The sequence below is a fragment of the Ranitomeya variabilis genome, chromosome 2 (assembly GCF_051348905.1).
Source record: "Ranitomeya variabilis isolate aRanVar5 chromosome 2, aRanVar5.hap1, whole genome shotgun sequence".
Lineage (NCBI taxonomy): Eukaryota > Metazoa > Chordata > Amphibia > Anura > Dendrobatidae > Ranitomeya > Ranitomeya variabilis.
This window is the reverse complement of record NC_135233.1, coordinates 387,741,447-387,765,573: the sequence shown is the minus strand read 5'-3', so window position 1 is coordinate 387,765,573 and position 24,127 is coordinate 387,741,447. Positions and strand designations below refer to the sequence as shown.

Sequence of the window (24,127 nt, the reverse complement as noted above, 5' to 3'; positions counted from 1 at the left end):
CCTCAGATCTCAGTCCCAAACATCTGTGGAATGTGCTGGAAATCAAGTCAGGTCCACAGAGCCGCACCGAGGAGCGCACAGCATTGATAATGGTGCCGTGTGACCGCCGTACATGTAATACATGAGCTCCCGCCGGCTGCAGCGCTCATGTGACATCACCGCCAGAAGAGAATATATGTACATTTTGTTTTCAGGCCACAACAAGAAAGTGTTGATGAATCTCACGATTCTGTAACGTGGCAGCTGAACCACAGGACCGAATGCAGCGGCCGGCACAACTCAGCACCTGGCGAGCCGTGACACATCATTGCGAGGGTCAAACTGTACACCCACAAGGTGGCGCTCACAGCTGCCGGGGATCAGTAACCATAGAGGTCTCAAGGACCTCTATGGTTACCATTCAGAAGCATCGCCGACCTCCGATCATGTGACGGCGATGCGATCATTTCCGGCCGCCCGTCCAGAAGCGGTAGTTAAAATGCCGCTGTCTGCGTTTGACAGCGGCATTTAACTAGTTAATAGGCGCGGGCAGATCGCGATTCTGCCTGCGCCTATTACGGCCACATGTCAGCTGTTCAAATCAGCTGACATGTCCCGGCTTTGATGCGGGCTCACCGCCGGAGTCCGCATCAAAGCGGGGCTTCTGACCTCGGACGTACTATCCCGTCCGAGGTCAGAAAGGGGTTAAACAACTGAATGAACATCCTCCAAGGCCGGTGATTCTTTTGCCAGGAGTTGTATATCCTCGTGACATGTAAGATATGTCTCTCAATATTCAATATCTGCAGTTCATCTATTTCATCAGGAATACAGTTATGTATATTTTGTATTATAAGTTAAAAGTGGGTGTGGTCTGTAGTATTAAAGTGGGCGTGGTTTAGTTATTAGAATAATTCATGTGGTTTACATGTAATAGTGGGCGTGGTCAACTGAGGACAAAAACAGCGTGGTCAGCTAATGAGGGTGTGGCTAACAGATTGTAAGAGTGGGCACGGTCAAATGTGTACATAGGTGTGGTCAGCAGTGAACATGGGAGTGGTCAGTGAATGTAGGAGTGGGTGTGGTTACATCTGAATATAAGAGTAGGCGGAGTTATGTCTGGGAGTGGGTGTGGTCAGCAGTGACATATTTCCTCAGTGGGTCCCGCCACTTGGTAGCAATTTTATTATTACAGACCATTATATATAATCTTGTATTATAGATAAAGATATCTGTACACAACTTTAACAACATTAACAGCAAATATGGGGTACAATGGGGCAATAACAATGGGGTCCTCCAATCCTCATAACTGGGGGCCCGGTTACGGTTCCATTACTTTCAGCAATGGAGCTTTCTCGGCCAGCAGAACGGACACTGGTTTGAGTGGAGAGACGTTCTCATATGGCAGCCTCGGGGAGCCGCTCTTCACCAGACGATCATGGAGCAGACTGAACTGTAGAGCCTTAATGCTGAAAAAGAAGGGGGCAGGGTTAAGGAGGAGGAGTCATGATTATTGATGAGGAGCCAGGATTAGTAAGGAGGAGGAGTCATGATTATTGATGAGAAGGAGCCAGGATTAGTAAGGAGGTGTCATGATTATTATTGAAGAGGAGGAGCCAGGATTAGTAAGGAGGAGGTGTCATGATTATTATTGAAGAGGAGCCAGGATTAGTAAGGAGGAGGTGTCATGATTATTGATGAGGAGGAGTCAGGATTAGTAAGGAGGAGGTGTCATGATTATTATTGAAGAGGAGGAGCCAGGATTAGTAAGGAGGAGGTGTCATGATTATTGATGAGGAGGAGTCAGGATTAGTAAGGAGGAGGTGTCATGATTATTATTGAAGAGGAGGAGCCAGGATTAGTAAGGAGGAGGTGTCATGATTATTGATGAGGAGGAGCCAGGATTAGTAAGGAGGAGTCATGATTATTGATGAGGAGCCAGGATTTGTGAGGAGGTGTCATGATTATTGATGAGGAGGTGTCATGATTATTGATGATGAGGAGGAGCCAGGATTAGTAAGGAGGTGTCGTGATTATTGATGAAAAGGAGCCAGGATTAGTAAGGAGGAGGTGTCATGATTATTGATGAGGAGCCAGGATTAGTAAGGAGGAGGAGTCATGGTTATTGATGAGGAGGAGCCAGGATTAGTAAGGAGGAGGTGTCATGATTATTGATGAGGAGCCAGGGTTAGTAAGGAGGTGTCATGATTATTGATGAGGAGCCAGCATTAGTAAGGAGGAGGAGTCATGATTATTGATGAGGAGGAGCCAGGATTAGTAAGGAGGAGGTGTCATGATTATTGATGAGGAGCCAGGGCTAGTAAGGAGGAGGTGTCATGATTATTGATGAGGAGCCAGGATTTGTGAGGAGGTGTCATGATTATTGATGAGGAGGAGCCAGGATTAGTAAGGTGTCATGATTATTGATGAGGAGCCAGGATTAGTAAGGAGGAGGAGGAGTCATGATTATTGATGAGGAGCCAGGATTAGTAAGGAGGTGTCATGATTATTGATGAGGAGTCATGATTATTGATGAGGAGCCAGGATTAGTAAGGAGGAGTCATGATTATTGATGAGGAGCCAGGGTTAGTAAGGAGGAGGAGTCATGATTATTGATGAGGAGCCAGGATTAGTAAGGAGGTGTCATGATTATTGATAAGGAGCCAGGGTTAGTAAGGAGGAGGAGTCATGATTATTGATGAGGAGGAGCCAGGATTACTAAGGAGGAGTCATGATTATTGATGAGGAGGAGTGAGGATTAGTAAGGAGCCATGATTATTGATGAGGAGGAGCCAGGATTAGTAAGGAGGAGTCACGATTACTGATGAGGAGTCAGGATTAGTAAGGAGGAGGAGTCATGATTATTCATGAGGAGGAGCCTGGAATAGTGAGGAGGAGTCATGATTACTGATGAGGAGTCAGGATTAGTAAGGAAAAGGTGTCATGATTATTGATGAGGAGGAGCCAGGATTACTAAGGAGGAGTCATGATTATTGATGAGGAGCCAGGATTAGTAAGGGGAAGGAGCCATGATTTTTGATGAGGAGGAGCCAGGATTAGTAAGGAGGAGCCATGATCACGGATGAGGAGGAGTCAGGATTAGTAAAGAGGAGGTGTCATGATTATTGATGAAGAGCCAGGATTAGTAAGGAAAAGGAGTCATGATGATTGATGAGGAGCCAAGATTAGTAAGGAGGAGGAGCCAGGAAGCGGGGGTCTCTTCTATTTTTGATAACCAGCGCAGGGATAACCAACAGCTGTGGTCTGCAATCCTCAACTGTAAGCTTTATCATGGCTGGTTATCAAGAATAGAGGGGTCCCACACCAATTATTTTTAAACATTTAAATTAAGATTAAATTAACAGATCCAGATGATTTGGGAAAGTCATGTGACCGCTATCCACGCCAGCCGGCTCACACTGAGACAGGAGCGTAATCCTCACTTATGGCACCGGTGTTCATCAGCTATCAACTTCGATGAACTTTCTCATGGGAGCTCAGCGCTACAAACTGCAGGTGTGAGATTACGCTCCTGTCTCAGTGTGAGCCGGCTGGTGTGGATAGCGGTCACACCACAGATTTGACAGCTACCTAATTCATCCGGATCCTCGTGAGACAGATATGGATTATCTTCTCGTCAGACAGGTGAGGGATATGGTTGTTTATTATTTTTTGTCTTTTACAGGTGACATGGGCTTCAGTGGATTAGACGTAAAGGTGAGTATAACTTTGCTATTTTATTTCAAATAAAGATGTCTGCGTCATTATTTCAATTAAAGGATTTTATTCTGGCTGTGTCTTTTTTTTTTTTTTTTACAATCTAACTATTGTTTTACTCCTAAAGACATGGTGTCTCACCAATATGGGTGCCTCTCGCTGGCAGACATCAGTCTCCATAGCTCTGCCAGCTCTCTAGTTGCAGCTGTCGATGCTTTGCCTGGGTGAGCACTAAAAAGACAAGGAGAAGGTGAGCTCTCCTGTCACTGGCCATGCTGCAACTGCAGACTTCTCCCGTACCTCAGGTATGGACGTCTGTTTAATCTGCAGAACATGATGAATCCATTCACACACTTCTTTCTCATCTGCTGCAGATGGGTAAGCGTGCGAGGTTTCTGTGCGATTGTTTTTCCTGGCTTATGACAGGAGCTCGCCGTTTTCACTACGTTGCAGGGTTTGGAGCAGTGCCCCTGAAAGGCAAGACCAATAGTAAGATTAATGCTACTTTGGAACAAAAAACATAATTTTATATAGAGCTGGGTCCCAATAAGAAACCAAACAACCAAAAAGATCCCTAAAATATAACTTTTAATAATATCATTAAAACTCTTAAAAAAAACTATAAAAAATATAGAGGTGTGTCTGTACAAATACAGAAAAAAATCAAGGGAGAATAAAGGGGACTTATAAATCCCTAACCATATCCCTACTTATACGCGGAGGTTGGCACCTCAATATTTGCAATATGGCTCCCCCGCTCAATGTCGGATCTCCCTAGAGACCCTAATACACACCTAATCTATCATTAAAGTGCAACACAGGTAGTGAAAAATAAATCCTGGATGTATATCCAATATGTACATACATTTACACACCAGAACCAAACCCCCCACAGAATACTGAAAAAAAACAGCCTGTCAAATATGAGACAGAACCCCTCAAACCATTGAGATAAACAGAAAAATGGTCTCAATTCAGGGGATATATTGACGCCCCCTGAGGAAGTTCTTGACGAAACGTGCATCGGGTTAGAGGGACTGGTGCACTCGTCTCACACGTTGTAAGTATAGCGTTTGATTGTTCCTGTTTTAGCAACATAGGACAGGGTGCCCTAGATTGTAGGCAGTGAATATGTAAGTCCAAAGTATTTAATGTTGCGATAAAGGAGATCCATTGAAGCTGGCTTAGGTTGTTGTATACCCTTTTTTATTTACATTTAGTGTGGCTTTGATACCGCGTTCATGTAAAGTGGCTATGCACATCCTATTATTCTGCTTTTGATGGTGTCATTAATTTGGCTATCAATTATATTCTGTGTTTAAATAGATCAGTAGCTGAGCAGTCCCTCACATTTGAGGTATATGGTTGTTGATTTATTATTGTAAAAATATTTACATTTTAAAATTATTTAATAAAAAATGATTTTATTGGAGAAAAAAAGTTTATTTGTGCTTTTTCAGATTCACTGCTATTGGTTAGCATTAAGTGATACGGACGGATTTACATTATATTGGTCAGCACATAGTATTATTGGATCACTAGGTTGATAAAATATAGGGGATATATACAGTAGTGATCAAAATACTAGCCGTCCAATAGGACTGACCAGATTAATCGCTGGTTTTGGTATAAATTCTATCACCACAAGTCACACAATTCACCAGATGTGCAGCAGATTCTAAGAAAACCCCCAGACTCCACATTCATGACCTGCAGGTTTCTGAGTCCGTGTATTAGAATAAGTAATTGAAAGTCGGTGTGTTCACAGTAATATCCGTGTGGAGATCAATCAGTGCGGTCAATCATTCTGTGAAGACACAGGGGTGAATCCGGTGGCCCTTATATAAGGGTGAAGCCGGGACGTTGTACATGCATTTCTCCTTGAAAGCCTGAGAAATATGGGTCGTGCGAGACATTGTTCAGAAGAACAGCGTACGGTGATTAAAAAGTTGATTCTAGAGGGTAAAACTTATAAAACAGTGCAGACAATGATCGGCTGTTCAGCTACAATGATCTCCAATGGTTTATAATGGAAAGCCAAACTGGAGAGACGTGGAGGAAAAAGGAAGACGACCATTCTAATGATGGAAGAATGGCCAGAATGGCAAAAGCTCCGCCAGTGATCGGCTCCAGGATGACCACAGACGCCTCATGTTACCTGTGAAGACTGTGACAGGTAGAAGACGTCTGTGTGAAACTGATCTTAGTAAGAATTCCCAGCAGGGTCCCACTGTTAATGAAGAGACATGTGCTGATACGGATACAATGTGCCAAAAAAACACATCAACTGGCCTAAAGAGAAATGGAGAAACATTTTGTGACTGATGAAAGTAAAATTGTTCTTTTCGGGTCCAACTGTTGCAGACAGTTCATCAGACGACCCCCAAACTCTGCATTCAGCCACAATACACCCTGCACACAGTGAAGCCTGGTGGAAGCATCATGATGTGGGCAGGTTTCTCTTACTATGGTGCTGGACCTATTTACCACATACCAGGGATCATGGACCAGTCTGCAGATATTATAATACCTGAAGAGGTCATGTTGTCTTGCACTGATGAGGATATGCCCTTGTAATGGGGGTTTCACCAAAACAACGACACTAAATACAGCAATAAACGAGCAAAATCTTGGATTCAGTCCAACAAAATTGAGGTTATGAAGTGGCCGGCCCAATGCCCGGACCTTAATCCGATAGACACTTGTGGGGCGACATTAAGGGTATGTGCACACATTACAAATTTGTCTGCAAAATTTTCTGCACAGAATCTGCATCTCTTGGCAGAAAACGCAGGTAAAAAACAGCGCATTTTTGATGCGTTTTTTTGTGCGGATTTGTCTGTGTTTTTGTAACCTAAGGATATGTGCACACGTTGCAGATTTGGCTGCGGATCCGCAGCAGTTTTCCATGCGGTGTACAGTACCATGTAAACCTATGGAAAACCAAATCCGCAGGGCACATGCTGTGGAAAATTCAGCGCGGAAACACAGAGGTTTATTTTCCGCAGCATGTCAATTCTTTGTGCGGATTCTGCAGCGTTTTCCACCTATTCCTTTATAGGAATCCGCAGGTGTAAAAACGCATGTGAAATCCGCACAAAATCTGCACTAAATCCGCAACGTGTGCACACACCCTAAAGATCTATTATTTAACAAAAAAAAGAATTGTGATGTCATTTCTTTGTCCAACCTGTTATTTTACATACTCCATTGAAGAATAATGTTTACACACAGACAGACACACACAGATATAGACAGATAGATGATAGATAATAAATGATAGATTGATAATAGATAGATGATATATAATAGATAGATGATTGATTGATAATAGATGATAGATAATAGAAAGATGATAGATAGATGATAGATAATACCAAGGCCGATATTTAGTAATGAACCTAATAAAATGGTACATAAATAGTTAAAGACACACACAAAATCTGCACGCAATATCTTTAATTTTTTCAAAAAAGCGAAAAAAATGCTGTGGGCTCCCACGCAATTTTCTGTGCCAGAGAGGAAAAGCCGCCAGCTGGGGGCCAATGTTTCTAGCCTGGGAAGGGGTTAATACCCATAAAGCTTCCGAGGCTATGAATATCAGCCCGCAGCTGTGTATTTAGCCTTTACTGGCTATTAAAATAGAGGACCACCCCCCAGAAAAATGACATAGGGTCCCTCTATATTTAATAGCCAGAAAAGGCTCCGCAGAAAGCTGCAGGTTGATATTCATAGCCTAGGAAGGGGCCATGGATATTGCCCACCCCCCAGCTACAAATACCAGCTGCCCCAGAAATGGGAAGATGTGCCAGAAAAGGGTAAGATGCGCCACTTCCGGCACTTAGCTTTTCTCTTCCCACTGCCGTGTAGGTGACATTAAGCCCGGTTAGTAATGGAGAGGAGTCAATAAGGTACCCATCCATTACTAATCCTATAGTAGTGAAAGAGTTAAATAAAAACACAGCCAGAAAAAAGTATTTTAATATTCTTAATTTTATCATACTTACAACCACGCCTAATTCCCCGAAGCCATCGGTCACCTGTAAAAAATAAAACATAATAAACCAACAGTATACTCCCTGGTCCAATGCAGTCAATATAATAACGAGTGTCCCAGGACGATCTCCCCTATAGAACAGTGACATCAGGAGATGTGACAACTCTACAGACCTTCAGTGACACACTGACAGGAGACAATGGCTCCTGCAGTGTTATCACTGAGGGTTCAATGGCCTCTCACTTTACGGCACTGCTGTGTGAGAATTTTCCCATGCAGCGGTGCCGCAAGTGACAGTATGAACTATACTGTACTCACAGCGGCGGAGGGATATAGTGCGGAAGGATACCTTCCGTCATTGTATCTCAGAGCCCCTAGAGAGCGGTCGCATCTGCTGATGTTACAGCTCCGCATGGAAGATCGTCGTGGGATACTCGTTATTAAATGGATTACATCGGATCAGGGAGTATACTGCTGATATATTATACTTACATTTTTTAACAGGTGATCGAGGGCTTCGGGGACTAGGTGATTGGTGAGTATGTACTGTATGTTGTATGTAGAGTATGTCTATGTGTCTTTTGTTTTTTTACACTTGAACACAGTAGCCGGATGATGGGACTACTACCGTCCCATCATCCGGCTACCTGTCACTGTAGCAGGCATAGCCGGATGGGACTAGTAGTCCCATTGGACGATGCCTGCCTACACACAGTCTCGCACACACAGATACACACTAACATCCGCACACACACACAGCACCGCACATCTTCTCCGCACACACACAGCCACACACACACAAACACCTGCACACAGCCCCGCACATCTTCTCCACACACACACAGCCAAGCACACACACACCTGCACACAGCCCCGCACATCTTCTCTGCACACACACTCTTCCCCCTCCCGATCTGCAGCGTTTCTTGCAGGCACAAACGCAGATATTTTTTAAACCTGCGGTTTTGTTGCGGATTGTCCTGACACAATGGAAGTCAATGGGTGCAGAAACGCTGCAGGTCCGCAAAAAGAATTGAAGCGCGGAATCACAGCTTTTTTTTTCCGGCAGCATATGCACACCAAACTTCAATTTCATATTGACCAACATTGCTTGTGCACTACACTGCAGATTTGATGCAATCCCGCGCGTCCAAGAACGCTGCGGATCCGCATCGAAATCCGCAACGTGTGCACATAGCCTTAAAATGCCATTTCTAAGGCAGTCAACAAATTCCAAAAGATTGTGGGATGTCGTCCGAGCATCCTGCGCTGGAATAACAGGTGACAGCAGCAGAAGATGGTGACTCCGTGCAACATACAGTACAGACCAAAAGTTTGGACACACCTTCTCATTTAAAGATTTTTCAGTATTTTCATGACTATGAAAATTGTACATTCACACTGAAGGCATCAAAACTATGAATTAACACATGTGGAATTATATACTTACCAAAAAAGTGTGAAACAACTGAAAATATGTCTTATATTCTAGGTTCTCCAAAGTAGCCACCTTTTGCTTTGATGACTGCTTTGCACACTCTTGGCATTCTCTTGATGAGCTTAAAGAGGTAGTCACCGGGAATGGTTTTCACTTCACAGGTGTGCCCTGTCAGGTTTAATAAGTGGGATTTCTTGCCTTATAAATGGGGTTGGGACCATCAGTTGTGTTGAGCAGTAGTCTGGTGGATACACAGCTTATATTCCTACTGAATAGACCGTTAGAATTTGTATTATGGCAGGAAAAAAGCAGCTAAGTAAAGAAAAACAAGTGGCCATCATTACGTTAAGAAATGAAGGTCAGTCAGTCCGAAAAATTGAGGACACTTTCAAAGTTTTCCCAAGTGCAGTGGCAAAAACCATCAAGCGCTAAAAAGAAACTGGCACATGAGGACCGCCCCAGGAAAGGAAGACCAAGAATCGCCTCTGCTTCTGAGGATAAGTTTATCCGAGTCACCAGCCTCAGAAATCGCAGGTTAACAGCAGCTCAGATTAGAGACCAGGTCAATGCCACAAAGAGTAGCAGCAGACACATCTCTATAACAACTGTTAAGAGGAGACTTTGTGCAGCAGGCCTTCATGGTAAAATAGCTGCTAGGAAACCACTGCTAAGGACAGGCAACAAGCAGAAGAGACTTGTTTGGGCTAAAGAACACAAGGAATGGACATTAGACCAGTGGATATCTGTGCTTTGGTCTGATGAGCCCAAATTTGAGATCTTTGGTTCCAACCACCATGTCTTTGTGCGACGCAGAAAAGGTGAACGGATGGACTCTACGTGCCTGGTTCCCACCGTGAAGCATGGAGGAGGTGTGATGGTGTGGGGGTGCTTTGCTGGTGACACTGTTGGGGATTTATTCAAAATTGAAGGCATACTGAACCAGCATGGCTACCACAGCATCTTGCAGCGGCATGCTATTCCATCCGGTTTGCATTTAGTTGGACCATCATTTATTTTTCAACAGGACAATGACCCCAAACACACCTCAGGCTGTGTAAGGGCTATTTGACCAAGAAAGAGAGTGATGGGGTGCTACGCCAGATGACCTGGCCTCCACAGTCACCAGACCTGAACCCAATCGAGATGGTTTGGGGTGAGCTGGACCGCAGAGTGAAGGCAAAAGGGGCAGACATAGACCACGAACCTCCCCTGATGATTCCGCAAGGTTGAAACGCGTCGGGAGACGCTGTCCACAGAAAAAGCTTCATCCTTATCTCACCCCACTAGCGCTAGAGAGATGGCATACCGGCTGGGGCTTCTCCAACATGTGGTGAGATCTACCCACATCTGTGGGTCTGTGTAACATGCTGATTTACGCATATTAGATTTGTGTGACATCGCTACAATAATCGCAACAAAAAAATCCATATGGGACGCTCATATGTAATACATGAGGAAGCATGATCCTATGAGTATATGGATAAATAGTTGCGCTTAATAATATAATATAGATTTGAAGCTTTGTGGACATGCTGCTAGATGTACCGACAGTCACCAAGTATGTTTGCATAACAGTAACAAACTATTTGGCATAATGTATTTTTACAGGACTTATAGGCTAAATAATGAGGTACAGGTACCATTTGACCCAGCTGATTGGTAGATTAGACAACATAAACCAGACAGTGGAACCATTGGTTTAATAAAGTACTGGGTTTCACATGCTGCGAGAGGCATATATGAGCTTGGTTTGCAGCATATGGTGGGGCTATCTACTATACCTTTTCAATGAGTAAGTGGTGTCTTTTGATACATAATATAAAATAGTATTCTATTCTCCACCAAGGTTATTTTCTATTGCACATTGTGTGCGTTATTTTGTAAGAATAGCTCTACAGCCTCCAGTCCTTTTGTCTTTGATGTCAGGTCACAAAGACGGTGACCATCTCATACTGTCGGCTTTTAAATAGTGTGTATTTATGTTTTGTTTTTCGTTGTTTGCAAATTGTCTTCCCAATCTGTGTTGGTACTAGGGCACATCATACACTGGGGTTCTCCCCTTTCCCCCCCCCCCCCCCCCCACCTCCCTCCTCCTCTTGTTTTGGAGTTTTTTGCTTTTGTATTTTTTATTAGACTTAATAAAGGTTAAGTTTTATCTTATCCAATTGCTAACATATATCTGACTTCCTATTGGATAAACGTACCACGCTATTTAATTGAAGGCAAAAGGGCCAACAAGTGCTAAGCATCTCTGGGAACTCCTTCAAGATTGTTGGAAAACCATTCCCGGTGACTACCTCTTGAAGCTCATCAAGAGAATGCCAAGAGTGTGCAAAGCAGTCATCAAAGCAAAAGTGGCTACTTTGAAGAACCTAGAATATAAGACATTTTCAGTTGTTTCACACTTTTTTGTTAAGTATATATTCCACGTGTTAATTCATAGTTTTGATACCTTCAGTGTGTATGTACAATTTTTATAGTCATGAAAATACAGAAAAATCTTTAAATGAAAATGTGTGTCCAAATTTTTGGTCTGTATTGTAGATGTGAAGCCGATCTAAAAAACTGTGGGGAATAACTAAATATTAGGTCAGTGATTCACAGGAAAGATAAATCCACAAAAAATACATATTGTGAGTGTGTAAAGACAAAAGCAAACGCTGCTGTTTATTAGAACGGCCCAATGTTCATTATCTGTTATTTTCTATAAAGTAGTTAAACGTTATCTACATTTCTCTTCATGTTGTGAATTAGAAAACAGCGTGCAATGTTCCCAATGCTTGAAATAAAAACTAGGAGAAAGACTGTCATTAACTCATGTTTTTCAACACACCGCTATTATTTTGAACACTATGTACATGAGAAACAGTATCGGTAAAAAAAACTGGCAAGAATATATTGTAAATACCATACTTATGTAAAAACCTCATGCCATGAAGTGTAAGAATCCACGTTCCATGTCCCGATGTGTTTCCCCCCCGATATCCTCAGGGTTCACTCGGGGACTCATGACATACTGACAATGCAGTGGCCACAGGACTGACGTGTGCAGCGTCCGGCGACGGGCACTGCCATCTTAAGGATGTATCTCAGGTCACATCTGGTCTACTCGGAGGCGTGGAAGGCATGGCGCGGTCCATGGTCACTCCGGCCGTGCGCAGAAAATAATATCGGATATAATCAAAGTAATGTGTAACGCACCGTGCATTCCACGGTCAGGTCGCCACGCTAATGCACCCGAGATGGTGTCTTCAACAAAAATATGTAGATTAAAATGTTACACCCAGGGAAACTGAACATATTATAGACAATGGCCATATATAACACGTCATATAGTATATTGGTCACTACAGCATGTCAAATAGTGCAATAATATACACAAAATGTAATGACGCCATATATACAAGCCCTAAATGTCATATGGTAATTACAAAGATAGTAATCATTTAATGCCTAATATCGCCCAGATGTTCACTAATGCGCACACGTAATTCATAGCATACGTGGAGGAGCACGGATATACAACACCACTGGTCTTACAGACGGCAAAACACCTCATATTGTAGATCCTATTGGTCAAAGCACTGGTGAATGTTCCTGAAGGGAGACAAATCTGCGAAAACTGCAGGGGCCACATCTAAAGGTGTCCATGGATTTATTGTCTGGCCAGGTCCCCTCCGTTTGTGGAGGGGGTGAAATGATTATGTAGGGTGCCAACCTCATCGGATATGGTAAGTGATTAGTAAGGATTTATAGTCCCTTTTATCCTACCTTAAGTTTTGCTGTGTTTGCACAGACAAATCTCTACAATTTTTAGACTTAAGAGTGTTTTAAATGATATTATTCAAATTCATATTTTAGGGGTCTTTTTCTCTTTTTTGTTGTAAGATTAATGCTACCAGTGACCAAAGCTCTCACTCCCACCTGTGCCCGCATCTCACCTTCAACCTCCTGGCTTTACTTTTGGGGCTGTGCACTTGAATGCATCTTCTTAATCCCGATCCTGTGGGGCCCTGAGGGGTAGATACTGGGCATATGGCCAAAGTGTCACTTTTCTTTGTTGGCAGCAGGGGCCAGGTGTGGCTCTTATCACAGGACAGATAGCTGTGATCCACGGAGAAGGCCGAGGCCTCTGCAGGGTCCTAAACACAAAAACATGAAGCCGGGAGGGGTGGGTGCCCAGAAATCACATTTGAGGGAGCCCCCAGAGTTTACTTACGAAGTACAAAGTCACCAAATCGTTACCTGAACAACCTCGGAGGGCCAAGACATTATGTCTACCTCCTCAAACAAAACTGAAAAGAAAAATCCCAACATGAGCATTAATCTCTCCCTACAGTCCTCAACCAGTTATATGGCCCAATATACCTGCACCTACACTGTGGGAGATAATCAGCAGGAGAGGACAGGAGCCAAGGGCTGAGCTCAAGAGCTGCAGTTGACGACGACTGTGGGACGCAGGGACCTGAAAAATGAGGACAAAAATGTCAGTGCAGACGTCCGGTCAGTGCGCTCCCTCCGTAGTGACTGCTCCGGCCACCACCCGTCCAGTACCTATACCTTTTCCATGTCACATGCAGATATTATCATAGATTTCACCCTATGTATTGCAAAGTGTCAAGTTGATGGTTAAAACTTGCACGGACGTACTGCAGATTTTAAAATCGTTGCCACGTGTCAATTTTCGCACAGATATTTGTCTGCAGTGTATGAATCAAGTATTAAAAAGAGCCGCCAACCACATTTTTTTTGTTTAAAACAATTATCCCAATGGTGGTCTTAATATTAAAGAAGGATGTGGTCACCCACCGGACCCCTGATGTTCCTCTTCATACTGAAGCTCGCCACCCTGGAAGTTTCTTGTCTTCCAACTCTGACAGAAGATATCAGGGGACCGGTATAGCCAATCAGCAGCCACTGACTGGCTGCAGCAGTCACATGCTATCCAAGGTGAGAGGGCTAGCAGATCAGCAGGGGAGACAAGCAGCAGCGGTGAGATTTTCGTGCTAGTTTTCTACACACAATCAGCACCTCTGAAGGCGTCACAAACTGGCACCTGTTATAGATTTCCATCAATGACTTGACCAGAATCACTCACTGAGAGGAGAGCCCGGGGACAGGAGCCACGGACCGCCATCACCGTTATCCGAGGACGAGGAGGAGACGTAAGGGACCAGTATCTGCCTGGAATGAAACACACCAGTCACAAGCGGAAGGTTTGTGCCACGCGCACAGGGCGATCTATCACGTTCTTACCGAGAGATGTGCTTGGAATTTAGTTTTGGTTTTACATCAGAACCTTAAAAAAAAAATGCTGATGTTACTACTCCCTACAGAGACCGCGCCAATCTTCTGATCATTCCGCGCCCCCAGCTTCCATCCGTCACAATGTATGAGTGCAGATAATGGCGAGGAGTGATCGGAGTGGAGTCAGTCTAGTATATAATCAACTGTACCCCTCTAAGTGCTACCATGGGAGAAAGATAGAAAGAACAGCGCAGACTCTTATCTTACCCCTTGACTGCCATCTTCTTCTGACCCTCCGGCGAGCTTTTCTATGCTTAATAGTGACATCTTTGAAACGTCTCGGGGTCCAAAGTGGCAGTAAACCTGTAAGAAAAGCGGTATCTGAGCACTAAGTACATTCACTGCCCCCACTAGTGTCTGCACACCCAATGCCAACCTCACTGACCTGCACCACTCCGGCCAGAGCACGTGAATGCTGGACCAAGCACTCTAAAGCTTGATTATCTGAGTGATGGCGAGATGATGGGAGTCCACTACCCCCGTATACACTTACCCCCATCTCCTGTACATATATGCCCCTGTCTCTACTTACCCTCACAGCCGCTATGGGGGTCGAGTTTGCTCTGAGTCTCTTGAACTCTGCGTTGCAGTAACTGGATGTAGGAGATGACGCGGGGAATCATCCTCTGAGAGTTACAATACAAGACATATACATCATAAATACATCATATTACCTATATACACAGATCATCCAGACTATATACATCACCAGGAACATATATACATATATCATACACTGTGTACATCACCATACATAATATATGCTGTCCTGTGCAAAAGTTTTAGGCAGTGGTGGAACAAATGCTGCAAAGTAAGAAGCTTCCAAAATAGAAGAGTAAATAGTTTATTTCTATCAAATGATAAAATGAACGAATAGAAGAGAAATGTAAATCCCATCAGTATCTGGTGACCGCCCGTCACCTCCATCATCAGTATCTGGTGACTGCTCGTCACCTCCATCATCAGTATCTGCTGCCCGCCTGTCGCCTCCATCATCAGTATCCGGTCACTGCCCATCACCTCCATCATCGGTATTTGGTGACCGCCCATCACCTTCATCATCAGCATCTGGTAACTGCTCATCGCCTCCACCATTAGCACCTGGATGATTAGATACTGATAATGGAGGTGACGGGTGGTCACCAGAAACTTATGACGGAGGTGACGAGTGGTCACCAGATACTGATGGGATTTACATTTCTCTTTTCTTCATTACTTTTGCATTTTATTAATTGATAAATGATCATTTCTATGTATGAAGCTTTACTCTGCAGCATTTTTTCGGCACCTGCCTAACACTTTTGCACAGCGCTTTATATCACCTAGACTATGCACATTGTATGGTCATCTCCACAAGCTTCTAACACCCATGTCTGCACTTTACAGTTTTGATGAAATGTTCTGGCTCTTTCTTCAGGCGTCTTCTGGATATGGAGGCCGCCAACAACAAAATCAGAAGGAGCCGAGCACTTCATCTAAACTGTAACATGGAGACGCAGCATGTCCCATTGTGTGACCCTCTATAATACACACACCCCCACACATCTCCTGTCTCCTAAATCTACACCGTTACACCGGCAGAAAACCTTACAGCTCCAGATGTGACCGGAGAATAAGACATGCAGAACTGTGAATGCAGATGTAACTCGGGATGATTATGTTGTGGCACAAACTCGCACTGTGTCCTATAGTCAGACCTGGAATCCGTGCTCTTTCCACTGACTGCCAGGAAGGGTCATCACCAGCTCCTCCATGTCCAATGATTGTCTGGCCCTTAAAGGGAAACACACTAATTACTCCTGTGTATGAGACGATGAGTAGGCAAGTGGACGGACGCCTGGTGTGGTATTGTGGACCTGTGGTTCTAAGCCTGGGTCTAGGGGGGATGAGGGTCCAGACTACGAGTTTATGACAAAAGTGGACACAACTACTGTAGATTATAGAGTGAAACTTCACGAATGTGAGTAGAAAATGACAGGAGGAGGAACGATCAGAGCTCAAGCCGTGTCCATACGGGCTGCGCCTGTGTATGTGGTCGCATTTCAATATGTAACCCAGCGCTGGGGCTTATTCACATGTCACCATTTTGTTTAATTTTATAGTTCAAAACTGTCAAATAAATAGCAGAATAAATCGCAGCGAGGAGACCCCTGACACAATCTCATGAGGAATCAGGGGGTTTCCACTGTAGACCCCCGATATAAGAGAGCAGACTCCAATTATAACAAAGAATACATAGACCCCTGGTATTAGGGTGCAGACCCGCGTTATCACAAAGCATAGACCCCCAGAATAAAAATGTAAACCTCCGGGATCACAAAGCGAAGACCCCCACATAAGAGTGTATACCTCTGATATAACAGAGCGTAGACTCCAGGTATAAAGGAGTAGACCCCCAGTATTACAAAGTGTAGACCCCTGATATAATAGGGTGTAGACGCCAGTATTGGAGAGTAGACCCCATGTATTGGAATGTAGACCCCTGATATTGGAGTGTAGACCCCCGGTATAAGAGTCAAGACCCCGGCATAATAGCATGTGGACAGCCAGTATAGGAGTGTAGACCCCAAGTATTGGAGCGTAGACTCCCGGTATTGGAGGGTAGACCACCAGTACAGGAGGGTAGATCTCAGTAAAGGAGTGTAGACCCCAAGAATTTTTGAACTTTAGACTCCCGGTATTGGAGGGTAGACCACCAGTACAGGAGGGTAGACCCCAAGTATAAGAGTGTAGACCACAGTGTAGGAATGTAGACTCCGAGTATAGGCGTGTAGACCCCTGATATGAGTGTAGACCCCCAGTAATGGAGTGTAGACCCTGGCTAAAAGCATGCAGACCTCCGGTATAGGAGTGTAGACCCCCGATATAAGAGAGTGAAGACACCAGTATAGAAATGTAGACCCTCGGTATAATATAGTGTCGACCCCCAGTATAAGAGTGTAGACCCCAAGTATTAGAGTGTGGACCCCAAGTATTAGAGTGTAGACCCCAAGTATTAGAGTGTAGACCCCAAGTATTAGAGTGTAGACCCCAAGTATTAGAGTGTAGACCCCAGTATGGGAGTGTAGACCCCAGTATGGGAGTGTAGACCCCAGTATGGGAGTGTAGACCCCAGTATGGGAGTGTAGACCCCAGTATGGGAGTGTAGACCTCAGTATGGGAGTGTAGATCCCTGGTATAACATAGTGTAGATCCCCGATAGTGTAGACCCCAGTATAGAAGTGTAGACCCCGGTAAAACATGGTGTAGACCTCAGTATAGGAATGTAGACCCCAGTATAGAAGTGTAGGCCATTAAGTATACCCATCATTTATTGAGATAGATGAAGTAGTGTAGGGCTGTAAGGCAGTGCCCAAACATCAATATCAGCCAGTGCGAAGGAAATCTATATATATCAGATAAAGACGTCACAGAACATCATACCAGACCTGCCTGAAGAAAATAGAATGGCCAAAGTAGTACACAGCGCAGGCGCCGGTTTTGAAGCGTAAACAGCGCTGAGGGGGCGGCGACGAAAGCCCCTGAAGATTGGAGTGACGGCAGAGTAGCGGTTCAAGCTGGGGAGTGAGGACCCGCCTCCCTGGCTAGAGACCGGTATTGTGGCTAAGTATCAAAACTCTTTATTTTGGGTATACTTGAACCTAAAACTAAAAGAGCCACCTTGTTAGAATGCAGCATTACTGCTGCACAAGGTGGCTCTTTTAGTTTATAACGGCTGGAGGGGGGTGACAGTGGCCCTTTAAATCAAAGGTTAATCCGATGCATGACAGGAAGTGCTTCAGCGTAGATAAACATAGGATCAAACATTAGTGGATATAGAAAAACACGCCTGAGCACTCACCGGTCCTGGAGTCAAAGATTTCTTTATTAAATTCCTTTATAAATCTTCTTCACGGCACGGGGGAACAAGGCAGTGTAAGGAGTGTGCAGGAGGACGACGGCCGTTTCACCCTTCACACAGCGCTTCTACGGGTCTATGTCTGGAGGAAGTGACGCTGGAAGAAATAGGTGAGTATACAAACTCCACCCGCGTCACGGACCAATCAGACAAACAAAGGTGCATAATTGTGAAAATAAAAACAATTAAGGCTGGTTTCACACTTGCGTTTTTATCTGCATGCGTTTTTTTAAAAACGCATGTGTGAAAAAACGCATGTAGAAGCGGTAAAACGCATGCGTTTTTTAGACGCATGCGTTTTTATAGAAAAACACAAGAAAACAAGAAAAAAACAAAAAACCCTGACCCTACCCCTAACCTGAAATACGTGGCACTGAAATACGTTTATATACGTATATACGTAAGTGCCACGTATTTAAGTGCCACGTATTTAAGTGCCACGCATTTCACGTAAATGCCACAATATTTCAGTGCCACGTATTTCAGTGCCACGCATTTTAGTGCCACGTATTTACGTGCCACGATATTTCAGTGCCACGTATAACCACGTAGTTATAGTATTTATAGTACATGGCACTTAAATACGTGGCACTGAAAGACGTGGCACTGAAATACGTGGCACTATGACTGTCAGAAAATGTTCATTAAACGGTTAGGGGAGAGGTTAGGGGTAGGGTTAGGATCCCTTTATCACCTTGATGGTGGTGGGTGACTTTTCAGTGTGTTTTCTGTTTTTTTTCTTTAAAAACGCATGTGTTTTTAACGCAAACAAACGCATGTACTTAAAAACGCATGCGTTTATAGACAGCAATGCATTTTTTTGCCGCAAAAAACGCCGCTAGAAATTACTACAGGTTGCATTTCTGCAAATGAACGCACGCGTCCAAAAACGCATGCGTTGCCGAAAACGCGTCAAAACGCATGCGAAAAAACGCATGCGTTTTTAATGTTAAGTATAGGAAAAAACGCATGCATTTTTTAGCGCTAAAACGCAGCGTCCAAAAACGCAAGTGTGAAACCACCCTAAAAGACAGCACGATAGTACATATGCGATAACGGTAATGAATACAATATTGTAAAGCGGGCAACATCTATCACTACAAAGTTCTTTTTGCCTAACGGTCTTATATACATATAAAGTGTACCATCTAAAGGTAGGTCCACTATGCCTCACATAGAATGTGAAAGCCCATGGGCAACAAGGAGAAACAAATCAACACATACTTGCATGATATAACACATCCACATTCCTTCTGCCTAATAATACTACGTGCATAAAATGCAAATCCCCCAAAAATAGGCTTATCATGCCTTATATGCAAAACATGAATTTATAGGCACAGAGGAAGATAAAATATCAACAATACTTGCATAATCCAATAAACTTCTATAGCCTCCAAAGTACAAAAAAGGAACCACTACCGACACTAAAACTGACAAATATGACCTTAATAATAATTTTTTGTCAGTTTTAGTGTCGATAGTGGTTCCTTTTTTCTACTTTGGAGGCTATGTATAGTTATATGTATATAAGACCGTTAGGCAAAAAGAACTTTGTAGTGATAGATGTTGCCCACTTTACAATGTTGTATTCATTACCGTTATCGCATATGTACTATCGTGCTGTCTTTTAATTGTTTTTATTTTCACAATTATGCACCTTTGTTTGTCTGATTGGTCCGTGACGCGGGTGGAGTTTGTATACTCACCTATTTCTTCCAGCGTCACTTCCTCCAGACATAGACCCGTAGAAGCGCTGTGTGAAGCGTGAAACGGCGGTCGACTCCTCCAGCACACTCCTTACACTGCCTTGTTACCCCGTGCCGTGAAGACTTATATGGACATTTAATAAAGGAATCTTTGACTCCAGGATCAAGTGTAGGAGTATAGACCCCGGTATAACATAGTGTAGACCCCAGGTATAACATAGTGTAGACCCCGGTACAACATAGTGTAGACCCCCCTAGTATAACATAGTTTAGACCCCCCCAGTATAACATAGTATAGACCCTCAGTATAACATAGTGTAGACCCCCAGTTATGAGTGTAGACCCCCAGTATAACATAGTGTAGACCCCCGATTATGAGTGTAGAACCCCCACTATAACATAGTGTGGACCCCCAGTATAACATAGTGTAGATGCCCAGGTATAACATAGTGTAGACCCCAGTTATGTGTAGACCCCCAGTATAACATAGTGTAGACCCCCGATTATGAATGTAGAACCCCCAGTATAACATAGTGTAGACCCCCAGTATAACATAGTGTAGACTCCCAGTTATGAGTGTAGACCCCCAGTATAACATAGTGTAGACCCCGGTATAACATAGTGTAGTGTAGACCGCCAGTATAACATAGTGTAGACCCCCGATTATGAGTGTAGAACCCCCAGTATAACATAGTGTAGATGCCCAGGTATAACATAGTGTAGACCCCAGTTATGTGTAGACCCCCAGTATAACATAGTGTAGACCCCCGATTATGAATGTAGAACCCCCAGTATAACATAGTGTAGACCCCCAGTATAACATAGTGTAGACTCCCAGTTATGAGTGTAGACCCCCAGTATAACATAGTGTAGACCCCGGTATAACATAGTGTAGTGTAGACCGCCAGTATAACATAGTGTAGACCCCCGATTATGAGTGTAGAACCCCCAGTATAACATAGTGTAGATGCCCAGGTATAACATAGTGTAGACCCCAGTTATGTGTAGACCCCCAGTATAACATAGTGTAGACCCCCGATTATGAATGTAGAACCCCCAGTATAACATAGTGTAGACCCCCAGTATAACATAGTGTAGACTCCCAGTTATGAGTGTAGACCCCCAGTATAACATAGTGTAGACCCCGGTATAACATAGTGTAGTGTAGACCGCCAGTATAACATAGTGTAGACCCCCGATTATGAGTGTAGAACCCCCAGTATAACATAGTGTAGACCCCCAGTATAACATAGTGTAGACGCCCGGGTATAACATAGTGTAGACCCCCCCCAGTATAACATAGTGTAGACCCTCAGTATAACATAGTGTAGACCCAGTATAACATAGTGTAGACCCCCAGTTATGAGTGTAGACCCCCAGTATAACATAGTGTAGACCTCCGATTATGAGTGTAGAACCCCCAGTATAACATAGTGTAGACCCCCAGTATAACATAGCGAAGACCCCGGTATAACATAGTGTAGACCCCCCCAGTTATGAGTGTAGACCCCCGGTTATAACATAGTGTAGACCCCCCAGTTATGAGTGTAGAACCCCCAGAATAACACAGTGTAGACTCCCAGTTATGAGTGTAGACCCCCAGTATAACATAGTGTAGACCCCGGTATAAAATAGTGTAGACCCCCCAGTTATGAGTGTAGACCCCGGTATAACATAGTGTAGACCCCCCCAGTTATGAGTGTAGAACCCCCAGAATAACACAGTGTAGACTCCCAGTTATGAGTGTAGACCCCCAGTATAACATAGTGTAGACCCCAGTATAAAATAGTGTAGACCCCCCAGTTATGAGTGTAGACCCCGGTTATAACATAGTGTAGACCCCCCAGTTATGAGTGTAGAACCCCCAGAATAACACAGTGTAGACTCCCAGTTATGAGTGTAGACCCCCAGTATAACAGTGTAGACCCCGGTATAAAATAGTGTAGACCCCCCAGTTATGAGTGTAGACCCCGGTATAACATAGTGTAGACCCCCCCAGTTATGAGTGTAGACCCCCGGTTATAATAGTGTAGACCCCCCAGTTATGAGTGTAGAACCCCCAGAATAACACAGTGTAGACTCCCAGTTATGAGTGTAGACCCCCAGTATAACATAGTGTAGACCCCAGTATAAAATAGTGTAGACCCCCCAGTTATGAGTGTAGACCCCGGTATAACATAGTGTAGACCCCCGGGTATAACATAGTGTAGACCTCCAGTTATGAGTGTAGACCCCCAGTATGACATAGTGTAGACCTCCGATAATGAGTGTAGACCCCCAGTATAACATAGCGAAGACCCCGGTATAACATAGTGTAGATCCCCCCCAGTTATGAGTGTAGACCCCCGGTTATAACATAGTGTAGACCCCGGTATAAAATGGTGTAGACCCCCCAGTTATGAGTGTAGACCCCCAGTTAAGTGTGGACCCCCGAGTATAACATAGTGTAGACCCCCGGGTATAACATAGTGTAGACCCCCCCAGTTAGGCTACTTTCACACTAGCGTCGTGCACTGCACGTCGCTATGCGTCGCTTTGTAGAAAAAACGACGCATCCTGCAAAAGTGCTTGCAGGATGCGTTTTTTCTCCATAGACTTGAATTAGCTACGCATTGCCACACGTCGCAATCGTCGTGCGACGGTTGCGTTGTGTTGCGTCGGTCCGTCGCCACCAAAAAACGTTGCATGTAACGTTTTTTGGTGCGTCGTGACCGTCTTTTCCGACCGCGCATGCACGGTCGGAACTCCGCGCCCTCCTCCCCGCACATCACAATGGAGCAGCGGATCCGTTGAAAAACAGCATCCGCTGCCCCCGTTGCGCGGCGCTGTCACTGCTTGCGTCGGTACATCGCAACGACGCAATTCGTCGTGTGTCGTAAGACGCTAGTGTGAAAGTAGCCTTATGAGTGTAGAACCCCCAGTATAACATAGTGTAGACCCCCCAGTTATGAGTGCAGACCCCCAGTTGAGTGTAGACCCCGGTATAACATGGTGTAGACCCCCCGGGTATAACATAGTGTAGACCCCCGGGTATAACATAGTGTGGACCCCGGTATAACATAGTGTAGACCCCCGGGAATAACATAGTGTAGACCCCCCAGTTATGAGTGTAGAACCCACAGTATAACATAGTGTAGACCCCCCAGTTATGAGTGTAGAACCCACAGTATAACATAGTGTAGACCCCCCAGTTATGAGTGTAGACCCCCAGTATAACATAGTGTAGACCCCCGGTTATAACATAGTGGAGACCCCTCAGTTATGAGTGTAGAACTCCCAGTATAACATAGTGTAGACTCCCAGTTATGAGTGTAGACCCCACGTATAACAGTGTAGACCCCGGTATAAAATAGTGTAGACCCCGGTATAACAAAGTGTAGACCCCCATTTGAGTGTAGACCCCGGTATAAAATAGTGTAGACCCCGGTATAACAAAGTGTAGACCCCCAGTTATGAGTGTAGACCCCCATTTGAGTGTAGACCCCGGTATAACATAGTGTAGACCCCCAGTTAAGTGTAGACCCCCGGGTATAACAGTGTAGACCCCCGGGTATAACATAGTGTAGACCCCCTTCATGCACATGAGGTGAGCTCTGGTATGAGGTGACCGGTGTTCTCTATGTCGGGCTGAGCCATCACCCGCTGCTCCCTCATATAATACCGTCTGTCGCTGATGAGAGCACGGCGGTCGGGAGTGCAGCCCCGTCACCCATCCGGCACCCACCTCCCCTGCGGAGCTCCGTTCCTCACAGCCGCCGACTCCGCCATATTCCGAGAGGACGGAGAATGGGATCAGAGCGCCGGGGGCGGGGCTTCACAGCTCCGCCCACACACCTAACTGCAGCCTCATCCTCAGTAATAAGGCGGGAAAGCAGATGTTCTATCAAGTGACTGTTGAAATCGGCTGGCCTTCAGGGTGACGGTTGTCTTGACAACGCCCTGACCTATGTGCCTGGGAGTTATAGTTCTACATGGGAGTGAGGTCCAGAATCTAGAGAGCTAAGTGCAGCCATAGTTCACACTCAGCACAGGCCTGCCGGTAACAAGCCACTGATGCCCCTCGGGGGCACAGGGGCCAT

At 44.6% G+C, this 24,127-nt stretch overlaps 1 protein-coding gene across 3 annotated transcripts; it reads right to left on the bottom strand.

The window, feature by feature from the left end:
- Positions 1–686: 686 nt before the first annotated feature.
- MEIOSIN (meiosis initiator) lies at positions 687–23,905 on the bottom strand. 3 transcript variants are annotated; one of them, XM_077292571.1, is made up of 12 exons: positions 23,773–23,905; positions 16,139–16,214; positions 14,974–15,067; positions 14,649–14,744; positions 14,391–14,433; positions 14,233–14,318; positions 13,513–13,599; positions 13,380–13,429; positions 13,076–13,276; positions 4,000–4,169; positions 3,841–3,930; positions 687–1,451 (listed from the first exon to the last, which is right to left on the bottom strand). In XM_077292571.1, exons 1-12 carry the CDS (start codon positions 23,814–23,816, stop codon positions 1,304–1,306), a joined length of 1,185 nt encoding a protein of 394 aa, XP_077148686.1. In that variant the 5' UTR covers positions 23,817–23,905; the 3' UTR covers positions 687–1,303. The 3 variants fall into 3 exon arrangements, with proteins under 3 accessions (XP_077148686.1, XP_077148689.1, XP_077148687.1); XM_077292574.1 differs by lacking the exon at positions 23,773–23,905 and adding an exon at positions 18,283–18,417 and having other exon boundaries at positions 1,143–1,451; XM_077292572.1 differs by having other exon boundaries at positions 1,147–1,451; positions 23,710–23,835.
- Positions 23,906–24,127: the final 222 nt, after the last annotated feature.

Coding starts and splice junctions, on each gene's coding strand:
- MEIOSIN (XM_077292571.1), bottom strand. CDS start 23,816: ATGGCGGAGTCGGCGGCTGTGAGGAACGGAGCTCCGCAGGGGAG. Junction 15,068..16,138: donor GGAAAGAGCACGGATTCCAG/GTCTGACTATAG, acceptor TGTAACTCTCAG/AGGATGATTCCCCGCGTCAT. Junction 14,319..14,390: donor AATTCCAAGCACATCTCTCG/GTAAGAACGTGA, acceptor GTTTCATTCCAG/GCAGATACTGGTCCCTTACG.